Source organism: Tachyglossus aculeatus, chromosome 11 (assembly GCF_015852505.1).
Source record: "Tachyglossus aculeatus isolate mTacAcu1 chromosome 11, mTacAcu1.pri, whole genome shotgun sequence".
Taxonomy (NCBI): Eukaryota; Metazoa; Chordata; class Mammalia; order Monotremata; family Tachyglossidae; genus Tachyglossus; species Tachyglossus aculeatus.
Genome location: NC_052076.1, coordinates 4,827,074 through 4,846,555, shown reverse-complemented (window position 1 = coordinate 4,846,555; position 19,482 = coordinate 4,827,074). Strand labels below are relative to the sequence as shown.

Below are 19,482 nucleotides of genomic sequence, written 5' to 3'. Positions count from 1 at the left end.
ACATATTCTATTTATTTTGTTAATATGTTTGGTTTTGTTGTCTGCCTACCCCTTCTAGACTGTGAGCCCGCTGTTGGGTAGGGACTGTCTCTCTATGTTGCCAACTTGGACTTCCCAAGCGCTTAGTGCGTGCTCTGCACACAGTAAGTGCTCAATAAATGCGATTGAATGAATGAATGAACAAATAGGCACATTCCCTGCCCACAAGGAGATGAAAGTTGTTCCACTGAGTGGGGAAAGGGACAGGGAGAGCCAGGGCCGGGCCGCCCACCCGCCCGTTTGGGGCATTCTGCTGTTCAGGAGCTGCCAGGGCAGGACAGCCCCCCCAGGGAAGCCCTACTGAGGCTTCTAGACTGTGAGCCCACTGTTGGGTAGGGACCGTCTCTATATGTTGCCATCTTGGACTTCCCAAGCGCTTAGTCCCGTGCTCTGCACACAGTAAGCGCTCCATAAATACAATTGAACTGAATCGGGTGAGTGGTGCAGCCAGATTTATTTATTTATTTATTTATTTATTTATTTATTTATTTATTTATTTATTTATTTTCTTTGTGCGTATTTATTCTATTTATTTCATTTTGTTAATGTGTTTTGTTTTGTTGTCTGTCTCCCCCTTGTAGACTGTGAGCCCACTGTTGGGTAGTTACCATCTCTATATGTTGCCAACTTGGGCTTCCCAAGCGCTTAGTCCAGTGCTCTGCACACAGTAAGCGCTCCATAAATACGATTGACTTGAATTGGGTGAGTGGTGCAGTCAGATTTATTTATTTATTTATTTATTTATTTATTTTCTTTGTGCGTATTTATTCTATTTATTTCATTTTGTTAATGTGTTTTGTTTTGTTGTCTGTCTCCCCCTTCTAGACTGTGAGCCCACTGTTGGGTAGTTACCATCTCTATATGTTGCCAACTTGGGCTTCCCAAGCGCTTAGTCCAGTGCTCTGCACACAGTCAGCACTCCATAAATACGATTGACTTGAATTGGGTGAGTGGTGCAGTCAGATTTATTTATTTATTTATTTATTTATTTTCTTTGTGCGTATTTATTCTATTTATTTCATTTTGTTAATGTGTTTTGCTTTGTTGTCTGTCTCCCCCTTCTAGACTGTGAGCCCACTGTTGGGTAGTTACCGTCTCTATATGTTGCCAACTTGGGCTTCCCAAGCGCTTAGTCCAGTGCTCTGCACACAGTAAGCGCTCAATAAATACGATTGAATTGAATTGGGTGAATGGTGCAGTCAGATTTATTTATTTATGTATTCATTTTCTTTGTACATATTTATTCTATGTATTTCATTCTGTTAATGTGTTTTGTATTGTTGTCTGTCTCCCCCCTCTAGACTGTGAGCCCGCAGTTGGGTAGGGACCGTCATTCATTCATTCATTCATTCAATCGTATTGAGCGCTTACTGTGTGCAGAGCACTGGACTAAGCGCTTGGGAAGTACAAGCTGGCAACATCTAGAGACGGTCCCCTCCCAACAGTGTGCTCACAGTCTAGAAGCGGGAGACAGACAACATATTAACAAAATAAAATAAATAGAATAAATATGTACAAATAAAATAAACAAATAGAATAATAAATACATACAAGCATATATGCATATATACAGGTGCTGTGGGGAGGGGAAGGAGGTAAGGCAGGGGGGATAAGGACGGGGCTCAGTCTGGGAAGGCCTCCTGGAGGAGGTGAGCTCTCAGTAGGGCCTTGAAGGGAGGAAGTTGCCAACTTGTACTTCCCAAGCGCTTAGTCCAGTGCTCCGCACACAGTAAGCACTCAATAAATGCGATTGAATGAATGAATGAATTTCTGAGTCTGATTCAGTCCAGGGGACTGTCCTGGAGCTGAAACATTTAGGACCTGATCAGCAACCTTTCCTACCCCTGCTTGAAGCCAAGCGCTGTAAAGCCATTGTATTTCGTGGGAAGCCGTGTGTTTGTATACATACGGGGGCTGGGGGCGGGGGGGGGGTTGCGCGTGCTCACACCCACACAACAGTTGGAGCATACAGCTCCGTGCCCCAGCGTGTCCTGTGGCATGCACGGCCATGTTAAAACATGCCTGATGTCATTCTGCTTCGCTGTGCCTCCCTGAGGATAGCCCATCTATCTAAGGGCTGTTGGGGTGCCCCGACCCAAATCTGCATCTCCCTGAGGATAGCCCATCTATCTAAGGGATGTTGGGGTGCCCCGACCCAAATCTGCTTCTCTGCGTCTCTCTGAGGATAGCCTATCTATCTAAGGGATGTTGGGGTGCCCCGACCCAAATCTGCACCTCCCTGAGGATAGCCCATTTATCTATGGGCTGTTGGGGTGCCCCGACCCAAATCTGCTTCTCTGCGTCTCCCTGAGGATAGCCCATCTATCTAAGGGCTGTTGGGGTGCCCCAACCCAAATCTGCTTCTCTGCATCTCCCTGAGGATAGCCCATCTATCTAAGGGATGTTGGGGTGCCCTGACCCAAATTTGCTTCTCTTTGTCTCCCTGAGGATAGCCCATCTATCTAAGGGCTGTTGGGGTGCCCCGACCCAAATCTGCTTCTCTGCGTCTCCCTGAGGATAGCCCATCCATCTAAGGGATGTTGGGGTGCCCTGACCCAAATCTGCTTCTCTGCATCTCCCTGAGGGTAGCTCATTTATCTGAGGGCTGTTGGGGTGCCCCGACCCACATCTGCTTCTCTGCGTCTCCCTGAGGGTAGCCCATTTATCTAAGGGCTGTTGGGGTGCCCCGACCCAAATCTGCGTCTCTGCGTCTCCCTGAGGATAGCCCATCTATCTAAGGGATGTTGGGGTGCCCGGACCCAAACAGGTGGTAGGACTGGGGCAAAAAATGGGGGTGCTAAGGTCTGCCGTGCCCCATAGGCACAAACTGAGCCCCTTCCTTCCCCCATCCCCCCCCCGCCTTACCAGTATCCCCTCCCAACAGCACCTGTATATATGTATATATGTTTGTACGGATTTATTACCGTATTTATTTATTTATTTTATTTGTACATATTTATTCTATTTTTTTCATTTTGTAAATATGTTTTGTTTTGTTGTCTGTCTCCCCCTTCTAGACTGTGAGCCCACTGCTGGGTAGGGACTGTCTCTCTGTGTTGCCAACTTGGACTTCTCAAGTGCTTAGTACAGTGCTCTGCATTCATTTATTCATTCATTCAATCGTATTTATTGAGCGCTTACTGTGTGCATTCATTCATTCATTCAATCGATATTTATTGAGCACTTACTGTGTGCATTCATACATTCAGTCGTATTTATTGAGCGCTGACTGTGTGCAGAGCACTGGACTGAGCGCTTGGGAAATCCAAGTTGGCAACATCTAGAGACGGTCCCTACCCAACAGTGGGCTCACAGTCTAGAAGGGGGAGACAGAGAATAAAACAAAACATATTAACAAAATAAAATAAATAGACTAAATATGTACAAATAAAAGAAATCAATAAATAGAGTAATAAATCCGTACAAACATATATACAGGTGGTAGGGGGAGGGGAAGGAGGTAAGACGGGGGAGATGGGGAGGGGGAGAGGAAAGAGGGGGCTCATGCTTAATAAATACGATTGAATGAATGAATGAATGAATAGGCCGAGCGTACGATTGAACGAATGAATGAATAGGCCGAGCGGGGCTAAGAACATTGAGCCTCACGCCGCTCTAACCCCAGTCCGTCCAACCAGAATGACCAGTAGCCCACGACGATCCGGGGCCTTCCTTTTTAGAGCTTTAGCACGGAACCCCTCCGAGTTCCTAATCAGGCCCATCACCCCAAACGCGCCTCACTTAACTCCTCTGTGCCTCAGTGACCTCATCTGTGAAATGGGGAGGAAGACCGTGAGCCCCACGTGGGACGACCTGTTGACCTTGTATCTCCCCCAGCGCTTCCAACAGTGCTTGGCACATAGTAAGCGCTTAACAAATACCAACATTATTTTTCTTAGCATCTTTATCTTTCTCAGACCGAAAGCTGAGGGCGTAAAGACCGGGGTTATAGGCCATGGAGAGTTCGGAAAGAGCACTCGGAAAGAAACTTAGACTCGAATTCCTAAATCATTTCCAAACAGACCTGCACCTCTCTTGAGGGAGCAGGCAAAGGCGAATCCTGTAAAAATAAATCTCAGAAGAGTTCGGGACAGATTTGAATGATTTGTTTTTCATGAAACGGTCCTCAAAGTTGTAATTTGGGGCTTATGCTAAATATGCATTTAAGTGCTCTACCCACTCGGTTAAGCAGTGGTTTCATGCTCTGCCGTCCTTCCTCCCCGCTTTTGTTTGTCTTTTTCAATCTAGGTGCTACCGAGCTGTTGCTCCTGGCCCGACGGACAGACTTGAGGCGGATTTCCTTGGACACCCCCGATTTCACGGACATAGTCTTGCAGCTGGAGGACATCCGCCACGCCATCGCCATCGACTACGACCCCGTGGAAGGGTACATCTACTGGACCGACGACGAAGTGAGGGCCATCCGCCGCTCGTTCTTGGACGGGTCGGGCAGTCAGTTCGTGGTCACAGCCCAGATCGCCCACCCCGATGGGATCGCCGTGGACTGGGTGGCCCGGAACCTCTACTGGACCGACACGGGCACGGACCGCATCGAGGTGACCCGGCTCAACGGGACGCTGAGGAAGATCCTGATCTCGGAAGACTTGGAGGAGCCGCGGGCCATAGTGCTGGACCCTACGGCCGGGTAAGGAGCGGCCGCGGGGTTTGGACGCCCGTCTTGCCCTTTTGGACCCTCTCCGGGGCGCCCACGGTAGGCGCTTGGACCAGAGAGCCAAGCGGGTGGTCAGAAATGCAGTTGTGGCCCTTTAGACAACACTGCAGCCACATCTGTGTACAGCCTACTCGGGATGGGAGGAGGGGAGAGCGGACTGGCTCAGTGAATAGAGCACAGGCCCGGGGGTCAGAAGGACCTGGGTTCTAATCCCGACTCCGCTACTTTTCGGCTGCGTGACCTTGGACAAGTCACCTCACACCTCTGGGCCGCAGTTACCTCGTCTGTAAAAATGGGGATTAAGATTGGGAGCCCCATATGGGACAAAGACTGTCTCCAACCTGATTCACTTGTGTCTACCCCGGCGCTTAGTACAGTGCTCTGCACACAGTAAGCGCTCAATAAATACGATTGATGATGATGATGCTTAGAGAAGAGCTTGGCGCATCGTAAGTGCTCAACGAGGACCGTAATTATTATCATTCGAGGTGAAGAACTGCGTCTGGTGTCCCTCCGTCTAAATGATGCGCTTGCAAATTTTGCTCTTCTAGACTGTGAGCCCGCTGTGGGTAGGGACCGTCTCTATATGTTGCCCACTTGTACTTCCCAAGCGCTTAGTACAGTGCTCTGCACACAGTAGGCGCTCAATAAATACATTTGACTGAATGAATGAATGCTCAGGTGATAGACCTTAGGCAAAATACGGAGCGTGGCTCTTTGGGGAGTTGCATTCCTTTCGCAGCATTCCGCAAGCCGTAATTACGGAAAGTAATAGGGGCTCGCACTTCGTCGTTATCTTCGAGGAAAAGGAAGTCGGCTCACATGAATAGTTGGATCTTTTTTCTTCCCCCCCGGCTCTGGAAGCCGCTTTCCAAAATTTCTCACCCCCCAAATTTTCAGCACCGTCCACTCTTCTCGCTCCACTTCCACGTGGAGGGCACCAGAGTTGACCCTTACATTACTTGAATGGATTCGGTACCGGGATTCTTTTCCCCCGATGTACAATAAATCAACTGAAAAATAGGAGGAACCATCATTTATCATGTATTCCATGTCCTTTTATCTCTTCCCACTGTCCATTCTCCCCTTGCATAACCACCCTTTCACCCTCGCCTTGATGTGCCATCGAGTACCCCAGTATTGGAAATCACAAAGCACCAAAAGAAAAGCCATCCATAAATCAATCAATCAGTCGTATTTATTGAGCGCTTACTGTGTGCAGAGCACTGTACTAAGCGCTTGGGAAGTACAAGTTGGCAACATATAGAGACAGTCCCTACCCAACAGTCGGCTCACAGTCTATCCATTACCTCCCCACCACCACTTACTGGATCTCAGGTAGAGAAAATGGAGCTTAGTACAGAAATGGAGCGCTTAGTAAAGTGCTGTGCGCACAGTAAGCGCTCAATAAGAGAAGCAGAAGCAGCGTGGCTCAGCGGAAATCAATCAATCGTATTTATTGAGCACTTACTGTGTGCAGAGCACTGTACTAAGCGCTTGGGAAGTACAAGTTGGCAACATATAGAGACAGTCCCTACCCAACAGTGGGCTCACAGTCTAAACGAACGAGCCCGGGCTTTGGAGTCAGAGGTCATGGGTTCAAATCCCGGCTCCGCCAATTGTCAGCTGGGTGACTTTGGGCAAGTCACTTCACTTCTCTGTGCCTCAGTTCCCTCATCTGTAAAATGGGGATTAAGACTGTGAGCCCCCCGTGGGACAACCTGATCACCTTGTAACCTTCCCAGTGCTTAGAACAGCGCTTTGCACATAGTAAGCGCTTAACAAATGCCATTATTATTATTAAATACGATTGAATGAATTTAGTGCTCTCTTTTTATGGTGTTTGTTAAGCGCCGACTGTGTGCCAGCCACCTTACTGGGACAGATACAAGGTTGGATCCACTCCCGGTCCCACAGAGGACTCACAGGCTCAATCCCCATTTTAGAGATGAGGGAACTGAGGCACAGAGACGTGAAGCGACTTGCCCAAGGTCACACGGCAGACAAGTGGCCTTTCCTCTCCATCCATTTTACTTGTACATATCTATTCTATTTATTTTATTTTGTTAGTATGTTTGGTTTTGTTCTCTGTCTTCCCCTTTTAGATTGTGAGCCCACTGTTGGGTAGGGACTGTCTCTATATGTTGCCAATTTGTACTTCCCAAGCGCTTAGTACAGTGCTCTGCACATAGTAAGCGCTCAATAAATACGATTGATGATGATGATGAAGTGGCAGAGCCGGGATTAGAACGCAGGTCCACTGCGCTATGTGCAAAGCACTGTTCTAAGCGCTGGGGAAGTCCAAGTTGGCAACATCTAGAGCCGGTCCCTACACAACAGCGGGTTCACAGTCTAGAAGGGGGAGACAGACAACAAAACAAAACATATTAACAAAATAAAATAAATAGAATAAATAGAATTAAGTGTTTAGTATGTGCAAAGCACTGTTCTAAGCACTGATAATAATAGCATTTAGTCATTCAATCGTATTGAGCGCTTACTGTGTGCAGAGCACTGTACTAGGCGCTTGGGAAGTACAAGTTGGCAGCATGTAGAGACATTCCCTACCCAACAGCGGGCTCGCAATCTAGAAGGGGGAGACAGACAACAAAACAAAACATATTAACAAAATAAAATAAATAGAATTAAGTGCTTACTATGTGCAAAGCACTGTTCTAAGCACTGATAATAATAGCATTTAGTCATTCAAGCATATTTATTGAGCGCTTACTGTGTGCAGAGCACTGTACTAAGCGCTTGGGAAGTCCAAGTTGACAGCATGTAGAGATGGTCCCTACCCAACAGCGGGCTCACAGTCTAGAAGGAGGAGACAGACAACAAAACAAAACATATTAACAAATTAAAATAAATAGAATAAATAGAATTAAGTGCTTACTATGTGCCAAGCACTGTTCTAAGCGTCGGGGAGGTTACCAGGTGATCAGGTTGTCTCACGGGGGGCTCACAGTCTTCATCCCCATTTTACAGATGAGGGAACTGAGGCCCAGAGCAGTTAAGTGACTTGCCCAAAGTCACACAGCTGACAAGTGGCGGAGCCGGGATTTGAACCCGTGACCTCTGACACAGCTGACAAGCGGCGGAGCCGGGATTTGAACCCGTGACCTCTGACTCCAAAGCCCACGCTCTTTCCCCTGAGCCACGCTGCTTCTCATAAGAGCCTCATGAGGCCGGCTTTCCCATCCCTCACAGCACCCTGGTCCTGCCGGGTTTTCCAGAAATTCTCGGCTCTGTCATTTGTTCCCTCTCTGTTTGGATGGGGTCTGTTACTGGTTGCATTTTTTTAATTATCATTATTATTATCAAGGCCATGCCTCTTCCAGTCTCCACGAGGGCTCTGATGGGTCTGGCTCCCTGCTGTAGTGGTGTCTCAGTCTCTGGTGTGACTGTGTGTGTTCTCTCATCCCCGTGCGTGTCTCCGATTTCCAAAGGACGCCGGTGTCTCTCGGCCTCAGGACCGGCCCTCTCTCGCCCGTGGACGTTTGACGCGCCCCGACGGTGTCCCGCTTCGGGATCCCGACTCCGGGCCCTCCCTTGGGCATTCCTCCGCGGCCTCCCTCTCTTTGTTTTCTTTGGTTGCTCCTCTAATGGCTGTCCCCCCGCTTGACCCAGTTTGCCGCACTCTCTAATTCCCGTCCCCCGCCCCGCTGTCCCTCGGTGTGTCTGCTCTGGCAGTCCGAGCTCCGGTTTCTCACCCTCCCCATCTCCCGCCGCTCACGGCCTTGCCAAGGGCTTGGCGGCGCCGAGGCGTTCCGGCCCTCTGCCTCAGCTCAATTTCCTCTAAGCGCAGGCTCCTACAGGCCCCATTTGCCGTTAATACCGGGGCACCCCCACCTCCGCCTCACCCCCCCCGAGGCGGGCAGGCTCCGTTACGAGGGCGCGGCCCGCGACTGGGGAGACTCCCGCCACCGCTGGGCGAGTTCAGGGGCGGAGGCCTTGAAGCGGCCTTTCGGTCCTCACCCTTCCGCCCTCTCCCTCCCCTCCCAGGTACATGTATTGGACCGACTGGGGAGAGAACCCCAAGATCGAGCGCGCGGCTCTGGACGGGTCCGACCGGATGGTGCTGGTGAACACTTCCCTGGGCTGGCCCAACGGCCTGGCCCTGGACTACGACGAGGGCAAGATCTACTGGGGCGATGCCAAAACGGACAAGATCGAGGTTGGTGGCACCTTCTCGCTCTCCTTTTCAGGCCGGCTTCAGGAGGCGCGGGGGGACCAGAAGGGAACGTCCCCCCACGCCACCGCCCCCCGTTTCGAGAAGCGAGGGAGGCCGCGGTTGGCCCGAGTTGCTGGCCGAGCCGGACGCTTCCGGAAGCCTTCCCCGAGTGGCCACGGTGATGAGCCTCTTAGACTCCGGGTGTGTATGGGAATTTGTCAATCAATCAATCAATCAATCAGTCGTATTTATTGAGCGCTTACTATGTGCAGAGCACTGTACTAAGCGCTTGGGAAGTACAAATTGGCATCACATAGAGACAGTCCCTACCCAACAGTGGGCTCACAGTCTAAAAGGGGGAGACAGAGAACAGAACCAAACATACCAACAAAGTAAAATAAGTAGGATAGAACTTGTCGGGGAGAGCGGGTCAGCCACTCGTTCCCTCGTTTAGGTCTCTGCTGGAAATGCGTAGTACGGTGCTCTGCACACAGTAAGCGCTCGATCAATACGACTGAATGAATGAATGAATGAATGGAAAGGCCAGGTGATGAGTTTCCTTTGTGCCGAATCCCTGCCGCTGCAGTAACAGCCCGGCGGCCCAGCCTGCCCACTCGGGCCGAGAGAACCCGGCTATTTCTCTTCGGTTGACTAGATTTGCCAGCTCCAAGATTTGCCAGCGGCCCCCTCGGTGGTCCTCTCCTCAGGGAGATCAGCTGGTTTCAATAGTCTGGGGTCTGGGTGGGAGGAAGAATTATAACGGGCCAAAGAATCAAAATGATTACCAAATGGCCCAAGCAGATCTGTGGGAGTCGGAGCACAGTTTAGCCTGAAATGGCAGGGCCGCTTTCAACTGGCCCCTCCCGGCCAGAGTGGCCGGGCGATCCGGGTAAGTGGGCAGCGTTCAGTTCTCTTGAATTAGACCTTGAATTGCAAGTCCTCTGGCTTGAATCGCTTATTTTTTTTAACGTGGTATATGTTAAGCGCATATTATATATCAAGCACTGTTCTAAATGCTGGGATAGATACAATAATAATAATAATGATGGTATTTATTAAGCACTTACTATGTGCAAAGCACTGTTCTAAGCGCTGGGGAGGTTACAAGGTGATCAGGTTGTCCCACGGGGGGCTCACAGTCAGTCCCCATTTTACAGACGAGGTAACTGAGGCCCAGAGAAGTTAAGTGACTTGCCCAAAGTCACACAGCTGGCAGTTGGCTGAGCTGGGATTTGAACCCATGACCTCTGACTCCAGAGCCCGTGCTCTTCTCACTGAGCCACGCTGCTGCTTCTCTAAGTCTTTCAGGTTGGAAACAGTCCCTGTCCCACATGGGGCTCACAATCTTCACGTTGGAGGGAGGAGGATTTAAGCCCCATTAGACAGATGAGGTCACCGAAGCCCAGGGGAGTGAAGTGGCTTGCCCAAGGTAGCCCAGTAAGTAGTTGGCAGAGGCGTGATTAGATCCCAGACCCTCTGACCCCCAGGCCGTGGCCACACCCGGTGATCGGAAGAAAGATCCCAAGTCACCCGGGGAGATTTCCCCACACGACCGCTCTCCCTTCCCCTCCTTTAGACGACCCGGCTGTGTAATCTGGACCGTGTGGCCATTTCCCGTGGGAAGAGTGGATTAGGTTAGAGTATTATGAGTTGAAATCGAAAAGAAGGAATTCTGTCCGTCAGAGAAGTTAGAATGGAAGAAATCCCTTTTGGGTTCTGCTGTGCTTCGACCTAGGAGTCCGGAGACCTGCCCTTCTGGCCTGTGCGGCTGGTTTCACCGAGACGTTTTCCCGAAGTAGAAAATCGCCTCGGAATTTTCCCGGCAGGTCGCAGACATCTGCCGGGATCCACCCATGGGCACATCTGGTCCCCGGAATCCTCGGTGCTCAGTCGATCAATTGGTGGTATTTACTGAGCGCTTACTGTGTGCAGAGCACTATACTGAACTCTTGAGAGATAACAAGGAGCTTAAAAGGGAGGCAGTCGTGAAAATCAGTTCAGTAAGGGCTGAGGGAATGAGGGTGGGGTGACTATCAGTTGTTTAATGGGGACGGATCCAAGCGGATCAGCGACGCGTGGGAGAAGGGAGTGGGGGAAATGAAGGTTAAGTTGGGGAAGGCCTCGTGGAGGAGACGTCGTTTTAGTGGGGCTTAATGCCCTCGTTTCTGCCCACCTTCGCTCAGTCCAGGCCCGGTCAGGGAAGGGATGCCAGGCACGTGTAACTCCCAGCTGCCCTGGAGCAGCGGACCTGGCTACATCAATAAAGCGCAAGACACGACCCCGCTTCTAGGAAGAGCCCCAGCAGCGTGGCTCAGTGGAAGGAGCCCGAGCTTTGGAGTCAGAGGTCCTGGGTTCCAATCCCAGCTCCACCAGTTGTCAGCTGTGTGACTTTGGGCAAGTCACTTCACTTCTCTGGGCCTCAGTTACCTCATCTGTAAAGTGGGGATTAAGACTGTGAACCCCCCCACCGCCCCCCACGTGGGACAACCTGATCGCCTTGTAACCTCCCCAGCGCTTAGAACGGTGCTTTGCACATAGTAAGCGCTTAATACATGTCATCATTATTATTATTATTATCCGGGTTCAGAAGCAGAGATGTCTCAGCTACTGAGTGGTGAGCCAGGCGGGCCTTGAGAATTAGGGGAGCCGGGGAGCAGACGGTCCATCAGCCAGTCAGTTGTATTTATTGAGCGCTTGCTGTGTGAAGAGCACTGTTCTAAACGATTGGGATAGGACGATAAAACAGACACATTCCCTGCCCACAACGAACTGACAGTCTAGGGCGGGTCTCGGGAGCCCAGGAGGCCCAAACTCCGACCGTCCTGGAGTTTGCCTGCTGCCGTCGGAAGCTCAGGTCGGCCCGCGGGTGTCCAGCCGCACCCGATCCGATGAAGACCGCGCTGAGTGGACATCGTTAGGACCCATCGTTTTAAGCCCCATCCCGCCAGCTAGAGAAGCAGGGCAGCAGTGGCACACCCACCGTGATGTCCTCATAATAATAATAATAATAATAATGGCATTTATTAAGCACTTACTATGTGCAGAGCACTGTTCTAAGCGCTGGGGAATTTACAAGGTGATCGGGTTGTCCCACGTGGGGCTCACAGTCTTCATCCCCATTTTCCAGATGAGGGAACTGAGGCCCAGAGAAGTGAAGTGACTTGCCCAAAGTCACACAGTTGACAAGTGGCGGAGCCGGGATTTGAGCCCATGACCTCTGACTTCAAAGCCCGTGCTTTTTCCACTGAGCCGCGCTGCTTCTCTAAAAAAAGTGATTATAAGAGGGAGATTTTGCCAATTTGGAATTGGAAAAACAAAAGTAATCACTCACTGCAGCATCCAGAGCTACCAGCACCCAGTAATAATAATAATGGCTCGTTTCCGATACCGCCCGTTGGACTCGGTTGCCGAGATCTCCGGCCAGCCCTGGCAGGTTTGGGATCGGAGCCTTTCGGGCTGGGGATGGTCAGCCAGGACTGGGCCCGATTCGGCTGGGGGGCAAGTGGCGGAGAGCTTCAGCAAGGCGCCCGCGGTTTGCTGGAAGCCTCCTCCCGTCCCCTCGGGCTTAGAGGGACAGCGAACGGTGGACAGAAGGACAGGGGTGGCAAAGCTGGCATCTGGAAGATGCGCGACCGCCGTGACTACGGATCAGACGGGGGCTCCGCCTATTCGTGCCGACCCCGATTTCAGTGGCCACTGGGACCCCTACATGGGGACTTTTCCCCTCCCCTTCGATTTTATGCCCAAATAACCCCACTCCCTTGTTGGGGGGTCAGACTTGCGGCTTCTTCCGCTTTTGTCTTATTTTTCTTTATTCCTCCGCCTCCCCCCGCCCCGCCCACCCCCACCAACATTTGAGGTTCGCAGCACTATTCCAGAATCTCCAGCGTTAATGAAAGGGGCTCCTCGGAGGTTAATAGAGACTGGCAGGAGATGCAGCAGGGAGCTTTTGTTTCCATTTTCTCCGGCAGCCTGCAGCAGGCCGAAGCAGGCTGGGCCTCAAAAGCTCCCGCATTTATCTTGGTCAGGTTTCACTGCTGATAAATGTCTGTAGAAATGGATGGCTCCCATTGTGCTCAGCCGCGGGGGAAGGCTTTTCTCTGACCTCCGTGATCCTGCCTCTCCCTCCTGGGAAGTGAAAATGGATAATCGACTCTCTTGAGGTGGTTCCCATTTTCCTCCTTTCTTTCTGGAAGACACCCTACACCTTGAAGGGAATTCTAATACTAATAATAGCAGTATTTATGTCCGAGCATTGGACTATATGCTTGGGTAGGTTCAGGATCATCAGAGCCCACATGGGGCTCGCAGTCCGGGTCGGAGGCGGAATAGGTATCGGATCGCCATTCTGCGGATGAGGGAACTGAGGCACAGAGATGTTAAGCGGCTCGCCCATGGTCACACAGCAGGTCAGTGCGGAGCCGGCATTAGAACCCAGATCCTCCGACATCCGAGCCGGGGCTCTTTCCACTAGGCCACCCTGCTTCTCACCTAGACAAAGCATCAGCGGGCAGCTAATTCCCCCCCATTTCTTTTTTAATCGTGGGCCTTTAGTTCTGGTCTCCGTGACTCTTTCTTCGTTGTTTTTCTTCTGAGTCCCCTCTGTAACACTCACCTCTTAGAGCTGGGCAAGGGAGGTCATTCCGTGTGCCGAAAAGTTCCACGTGTTCCTTCACGTTATCCGGCAGCCTGGATCTCCGTTCCTCCGCGTATAAAATGAGAGCCCCGAGGACCACTCCATCTGGGTGGCTGCCCGGTGCCTTCTGCCTTTGAACTTGGCCCAAGGGAGCCCCGAAGGGGGCCGACGTGAGAGTAATTCAGAGGCAGCCGGCCTTTGGCAAGCTCCAGTCATCTCCCCTTCTAGACTGTGAGCCCGCTGTTGGGTCGGGACCGTCTCTATATGTTGCCAACTTGTATTTCCCAAGCGCTTAGTACAGTGCTCCGCACACAGTAAGCGCTCGATAAATACGACTGAATGAATGAACCTCCCAGGAGTCCTTGGTCTGCTAGGCATTCCCAGGGCAAGTCCCAGGATTGTCTGGGAGCAAGCGGTGGATTGGCTCTTTCGGGCTCCACCCGGAAGAATACCCTTCATCAGGGAACCCGGTCTGAGCGATAATAATAATAATAATGGCATTTATTAAGCGCTTACTATGTGCAAAGCATTGTTCTAAGCGCTGGGGGGGATATAAGGGGATGAAGTTGTCCCCCATGGGGCTCACAGTCTTCATCCCCATTTTACAGATGAGGGAACTGAAGCCCAGAGAGGTGAAATGACTTGCCCAAAGTCACCCAGCTGACAAGTGGTGGAGCCAGCATTCGAACCCATGACCTCTGACTCCAAAGCCCGAGCTCTTTCCATTGAGGCACGCTGAGGGCGACCCTGAGTCCGGACAGGGCCCGGAGGAACCGATTGCCGCACTGCCACAGAGCCAAGTCCGCTGAAGAGTCAAATCATATTTACCAAGTCTTACGGTGTGCAGAGTGCTGTTTTAAGCCCCTGGGAGAGAAGCGGCACGGCGGAGTGGGTAGAACATGGATTCACGAGCCAGCTGTGTGACCTTGGGCAAGTCACTTCCTTTCTCTGTGCCTCGGATACCTCACCTGGAAAATGGGGATAGAGACTGAGCACCACGTGGGACAGGGACCGTGCCCAACCTGAGTAGCTGGTATCTCCCCCGGCACTTAGAACAGTGCCTGGCGCGTAGTAAGTGCCTAACAAATACCATCATCATCATCATGAGAAGCAGCGTGGCTCAGTGGAAAGAGCCCAGACTTGGGAGTCAGAGGTCATGGGTTCAAATCCCCGCTCCGCCAATTGCCAGCTGTGCGACTTGGGGCAAGTCACTTCACTTCTCTGGGCCTCACTTACCTCGTCTGTAAAATGGGGATGAAGACTGTGAGCCCCCCCGTGGGACAACCTGATCACCTTGTAACCTCCCCAGCGCTTAGAACAGTGCTTTGCACATAGTAAGCGCTTAATAAATGCCGTCATTATTATTATTATTATCACGTAGTGTTAATCCACGGCACCACGGAAGTGGAAGGTGTTAGCAGGTTTGGCTCCCCAGATTGCAAACGGACGGGACCGAGGGGCGAGAACGAGAAAAGCCGGGCACCTGGCGAACGGTCCGTTTCCGAGGCCAGTCCCCACGCGGACGGGCCTACGTTTCTGTCGGGTGTCGGGTCCTTCTCTCCGGGACCCTAATAAGGAAGTTTGTCTTCGCAGGCGTTCATATTTGGGAAAAGCAGTTCCTTGTCTGGCAGTTTTAGCCAGTGTATTGTGCAAGACAGCCAGGCGCACGTCATTAATATTAGCCTCATCAGTCTCTTTCTCAGGTTCGTCTGGTCTTCACCCACACTGTAACGAAATGGGCCGCGGCCAAGCCCATTAAAGTGATCTTTCGCGCCGATAACCACCTCTTAATTTTGTGATAAGGATCCACGAGGACCCCACCTTCTCGACTGAAGCGGTGTCTAATGAAAGCCCGGGTTTCTGCAAGGCGCAGGGCATGTGGAACCAGTTGGGATAATTGACTTTATGCCGGGGTTGGCCCCGGCACTAATGGTTTAAGCACCGACCCATCCCATTACGCGTGAAATCACCCCCACGCCGGGGACCCGCCTAAATAATCTCTCCCCCGTGACAGCCCCCAGTTTGACCACGTCCCATTGAACATGACGGGACCCCACCTCATTCGATGGGGGAATTTCAAGGTGTGACGTTGTGGGTCGCAACTTAATGATAATATTTGTGGTTTTCGTTGAGCGCTTTCTCTGTGCCAGGTACTGTTCTAAGCGCTCGGGGTGAATACAAGCCGATGAGGTTGGACGCCGTCCTCGTCCCACATGGGGCTCACGGTATTAATCCCCATTTTACAGGTGAGGGAACTGAGGCACAGAGAAGTGAAGTGATTTGCCCACGATCACACAGCGGACACGTGGTGGAGCTGGGGTTAGAACCCAGATCCTTCTGCCTCCCGGTCCCGTGCCACTAGCCACTCTGCTAGCCCCGAGGTCCGGAGTACCGCCCGGCGGATTGGCGTGATTAGCTGAAAGCCGAACTTGCTTTGAGCCGGTGAACAAATCCCTTCCTGCCCAACTGACTCCTAGCTTAGAAAAATCATCAATCGTATTTATTGAGCGCTTCCTGTGTGCAGAGCACTGTACTAAGCGCTTGGGAAGTACAAGTTGGCAACATATAGAGACAGTCCCTACCCTACAGTGGGCTCACAGTCTAAAAATATAAGTAATGGGACGGGGGGTGTCTAAACGAGCACCTCGCATCTGCCCCCCACCACACCGAACAGGGGATCAGGTTATTGAGAGCCCTATCCCACCCCCGCCCAACTTCTCCGGGCCCGAGCCGTCTTCGGTTTTAAAGGAAGCGGCCTGTGGTGTTCCGCGGGTTGGGAATTTTTCCCAATTCCACACAAACTCTGCCCCCGCACCTCAGCAGATCCACTCACCCCGGGAGCCGTCGCCAAATGAAAGCGCCATCCCCGGCTTTCCCAAAGAGAGCTCGGCTGCGGGAAGCAGGGGTTGATTCGTTTTCCGCATCTGCTCAGCCTCCCCAGGCCCTTCTGCCCCGGAGACCCCAACGGGTATTTGAAGATGGCCATCCCCGTGCCGTGAACCCACTGTTGGGTAGGGACCGTCTCTATAGGTTGCCGTCTTGTACTTCCCAAGCGCTCAGTACAGTGCTCTGCACACGGTAAGCGCTCAATAAATACGATTGAATGAATGAATCTGGGTGGGTGTGACGGCAGACACGAATGGGGGACCCACGGTCCCTTCCACAGGGTGCACATGTGAAGAAAGCCGACCTTTGGCTTCAGCCCGAAGCTGTGGTTTGTAGAGTCTCAATAAAGTATTACCTCAGTTCCCTCATCTGTAAAATGGGGATTAAGGCTGGGAGCCCCACGTGGGACAACCTGATCACCTTGTATCCCCCTCAGTGCTTAGAACAGTGCTTTGCACATAGTAAGTGCTTAACAAATGCCATGATTATTATTATTATTATTAAAATGGGGATGAAGACTGTGAGCCCCCTGTGGGACAACCTGATCACCTTGTAACCTCCCCAGCACTTAGAACAGTGCTTTGCACATAGTAAGCGCTTAATAAATGCCATTATTATTATTATTATTATCCAGGAAGGGAGACCTTCGATCGATACTGAGATACTGTGAATTTTTTATAGTGCTTGTACTTTATCATTTTTTAAATGGGATTTGTGAAGTACTTACTATGTGCCAGGCACTGTACTAAGTGCTGGGACACAATCCTTGTCCCACGTGGGGCTCATACTTAATCCCCACTTTACAGATTCATTCATTCATTCATTCTTTCATTTAATCGTATTTATTGAGTGCTTACTGTGTGCAGAGCACTGTACTAAGCGCTTGGGAAGTACAAGTTGGCAACATATAGAGACAGTCCCTACCCAACAGCGGGCTCACAGTCTAGAACGGGGAGACGGACAATAAAACAAAACATGTGGACAGGTGTCAAGTCACCAGAATAAATAAAGCACCGGGTGGTTCAGGGGAGGTTCATTCATTCATTCAATTCAATTGTATTTATTGAGCGCTTACTGTGTGCAGAGCACTGGACTAAGCGCTTGGGAAGTACAAGTTGGCAACATATAGAGACGGTCCCTACCCAACAGCAGGCTCAGAGTCTAGAAGGGGGAGACGGACAACAAAGCAAAACATATTAACAAAATAAAATAAATAGAATAAGTATGTACAAGTAAAATAAATAAATAAATAGAGTAATAAATATGTACAAACATATATACAGGTGCTGTGGGGAGGGGAGGAATAGGTTGGATTAGGCCAGTGCACTCTCCGATCACGTAAGCTCCTTGTGGGCAGAGATAGCGCCTACCAATAGTGTCATAGTGGACTCTCCCGAGCACTTAGCGCAGTGCTCTGCACCCAGTAAGTACCGTTGTTAGGCTGATTGGTCTCCTTGTGGGCTGAAAGGATTGATGCTCTTTGGAAAGTGTTGGTTGAGCCGACTCCCGGGGTCAGTGGGAGAATTGAGTTATTGTGTTAAATCGGGAGCGACCTTTCCGGAAGCAGCAAAGTTTGGCCGGGTTCCCACCTTCCCCCACTGGTGGCCAGAAGACATTTTTGCTAGCCCTGAGGAAGAGTTGGAGAGTGGGGGTGAGGAGCACTCTTAAGTTGGCAGTAAAAAAAACCCAAAACCCAATGTTGCATAAACAAAGGGGCCTTTTGGAAAGGTTTGTGGTTTCCCCCCCCCCCCCCCACTATGATTTTCTACATTCCTTTCAGAACAGTTTTCCAAGTTCCCAGCGGGCCGTCTCGCTCGCATTCGAGCACCTCGTTTGTCAAAAAAGGAAAAATGTGAAGGAACGGTGCATCCAGAAATGGGAGGAGTCAGGCAGGCCCGTAACACTTCTGAAGTAGAGCTTGCAGGGTTACTTCAAACAAGGAAAAAAAACCCCTCCCTCCCAAATCGGGCAGTGATTCTGGATTCTGTGCCCAGCAAAAACAATCTCACCGGGAGATCCGGCTTTTGGAGTTAAATGAGCGAGACCTGGAATTTGCAGCGTGGGCCTTGTGATGGGCACTAAATAGAATTAAATCAAGAGCCCAGCCCGGTTGTTTGCTTACATTTTCCGGATGGAAATCGACAGGAACCCATTGAGAACTCTTGCTTTCATTCAGTCGTATTTATTGAGCACTTACTGTGTGCAGAGCACTGTACTAAGCGCTTGGGAAATACAAGTTGGCAACATATAGAGACGGTCCCTACCCAACAGTGGTTCTAGTCGTGTTTTTCAAGGGAAACTAAAATACCATCCGTTGAGAATGCCATTGATCGAAACTGAGACAACCAGTCAGCAGTATTTATCGATCTCCTATTGTGTGTACTAAGCGCTTGGGGAGGTACCAACAGAGTTGGTGGGCACAGTCCCTCCTCAGAGAGCTTACAGTCTAGGCAGGGAGACCGATGTTAATATAAATAAATTACAGATGTGTAAATAAGCGCGGTGAGATTGAGGGTAGGGTGACTATCAGGTGCTTAAAGACAGAAGATGGAGAAAAGCACCCAATAAGAGGAGTCCTAAAATGTCTGCGCTGGAAGCGACCTCGGGATCATCTAGGTGAGCCCCTGCCTCCAGGCAGATGAAGGATTAAACTCTCCAGAGCAGGTGGTGTCTGTTTCCTTCTTTAAAAGTCCCCCAGCTCCTCAGAGACTCCACACCCACCTTTTTATTTTATTAATTTGGTAGTCAAGAAGCTCTTCTTCGAGTCCGACCGAAATTTCCCCTGCTATAGCCTGAGCCCGTTCGTCCCGGGTCCGGGCCGGAGGGAACTTGTTTGCCTTCCGCAAGTTCTCCAAGTAGAACTTGGATCTACTCCGTGTGTGACACATAGTAAGTGCTTAACAAATGCCATAAAACAAAAAGGGACAACGTCATCGAGCTGAGGGAGAGTGGGTGACCCCTTTTCCTCGTACTAATAATAGCCGTGGAATTCGTTAGGCACTTCCTACGCAAAGCACCGAGGTAGATGCGAGACTGTGAGCCCACTGTTGGGTAGGGACCGTCTCTAGATGTTGC

The 19,482-nt window shown here is 50.8% G+C and overlaps 1 protein-coding gene across 1 annotated transcript in view; it reads left to right on the top strand.

Moving 5' to 3' along the window:
• Positions 1-19,482, top strand: part of LRP6 (LDL receptor related protein 6) — a 143,132-nt gene that overhangs the window by 79,181 nt on the left and 44,469 nt on the right. The window contains exons 6-7 of the mRNA XM_038753603.1: positions 4,288-4,684; positions 8,717-8,888. Of these exons, the coding sequence (XP_038609531.1) occupies positions 4,288-4,684; positions 8,717-8,888 (569 nt within the window). The remainder of the gene's footprint in view (positions 1-4,287; positions 4,685-8,716; positions 8,889-19,482) is intronic.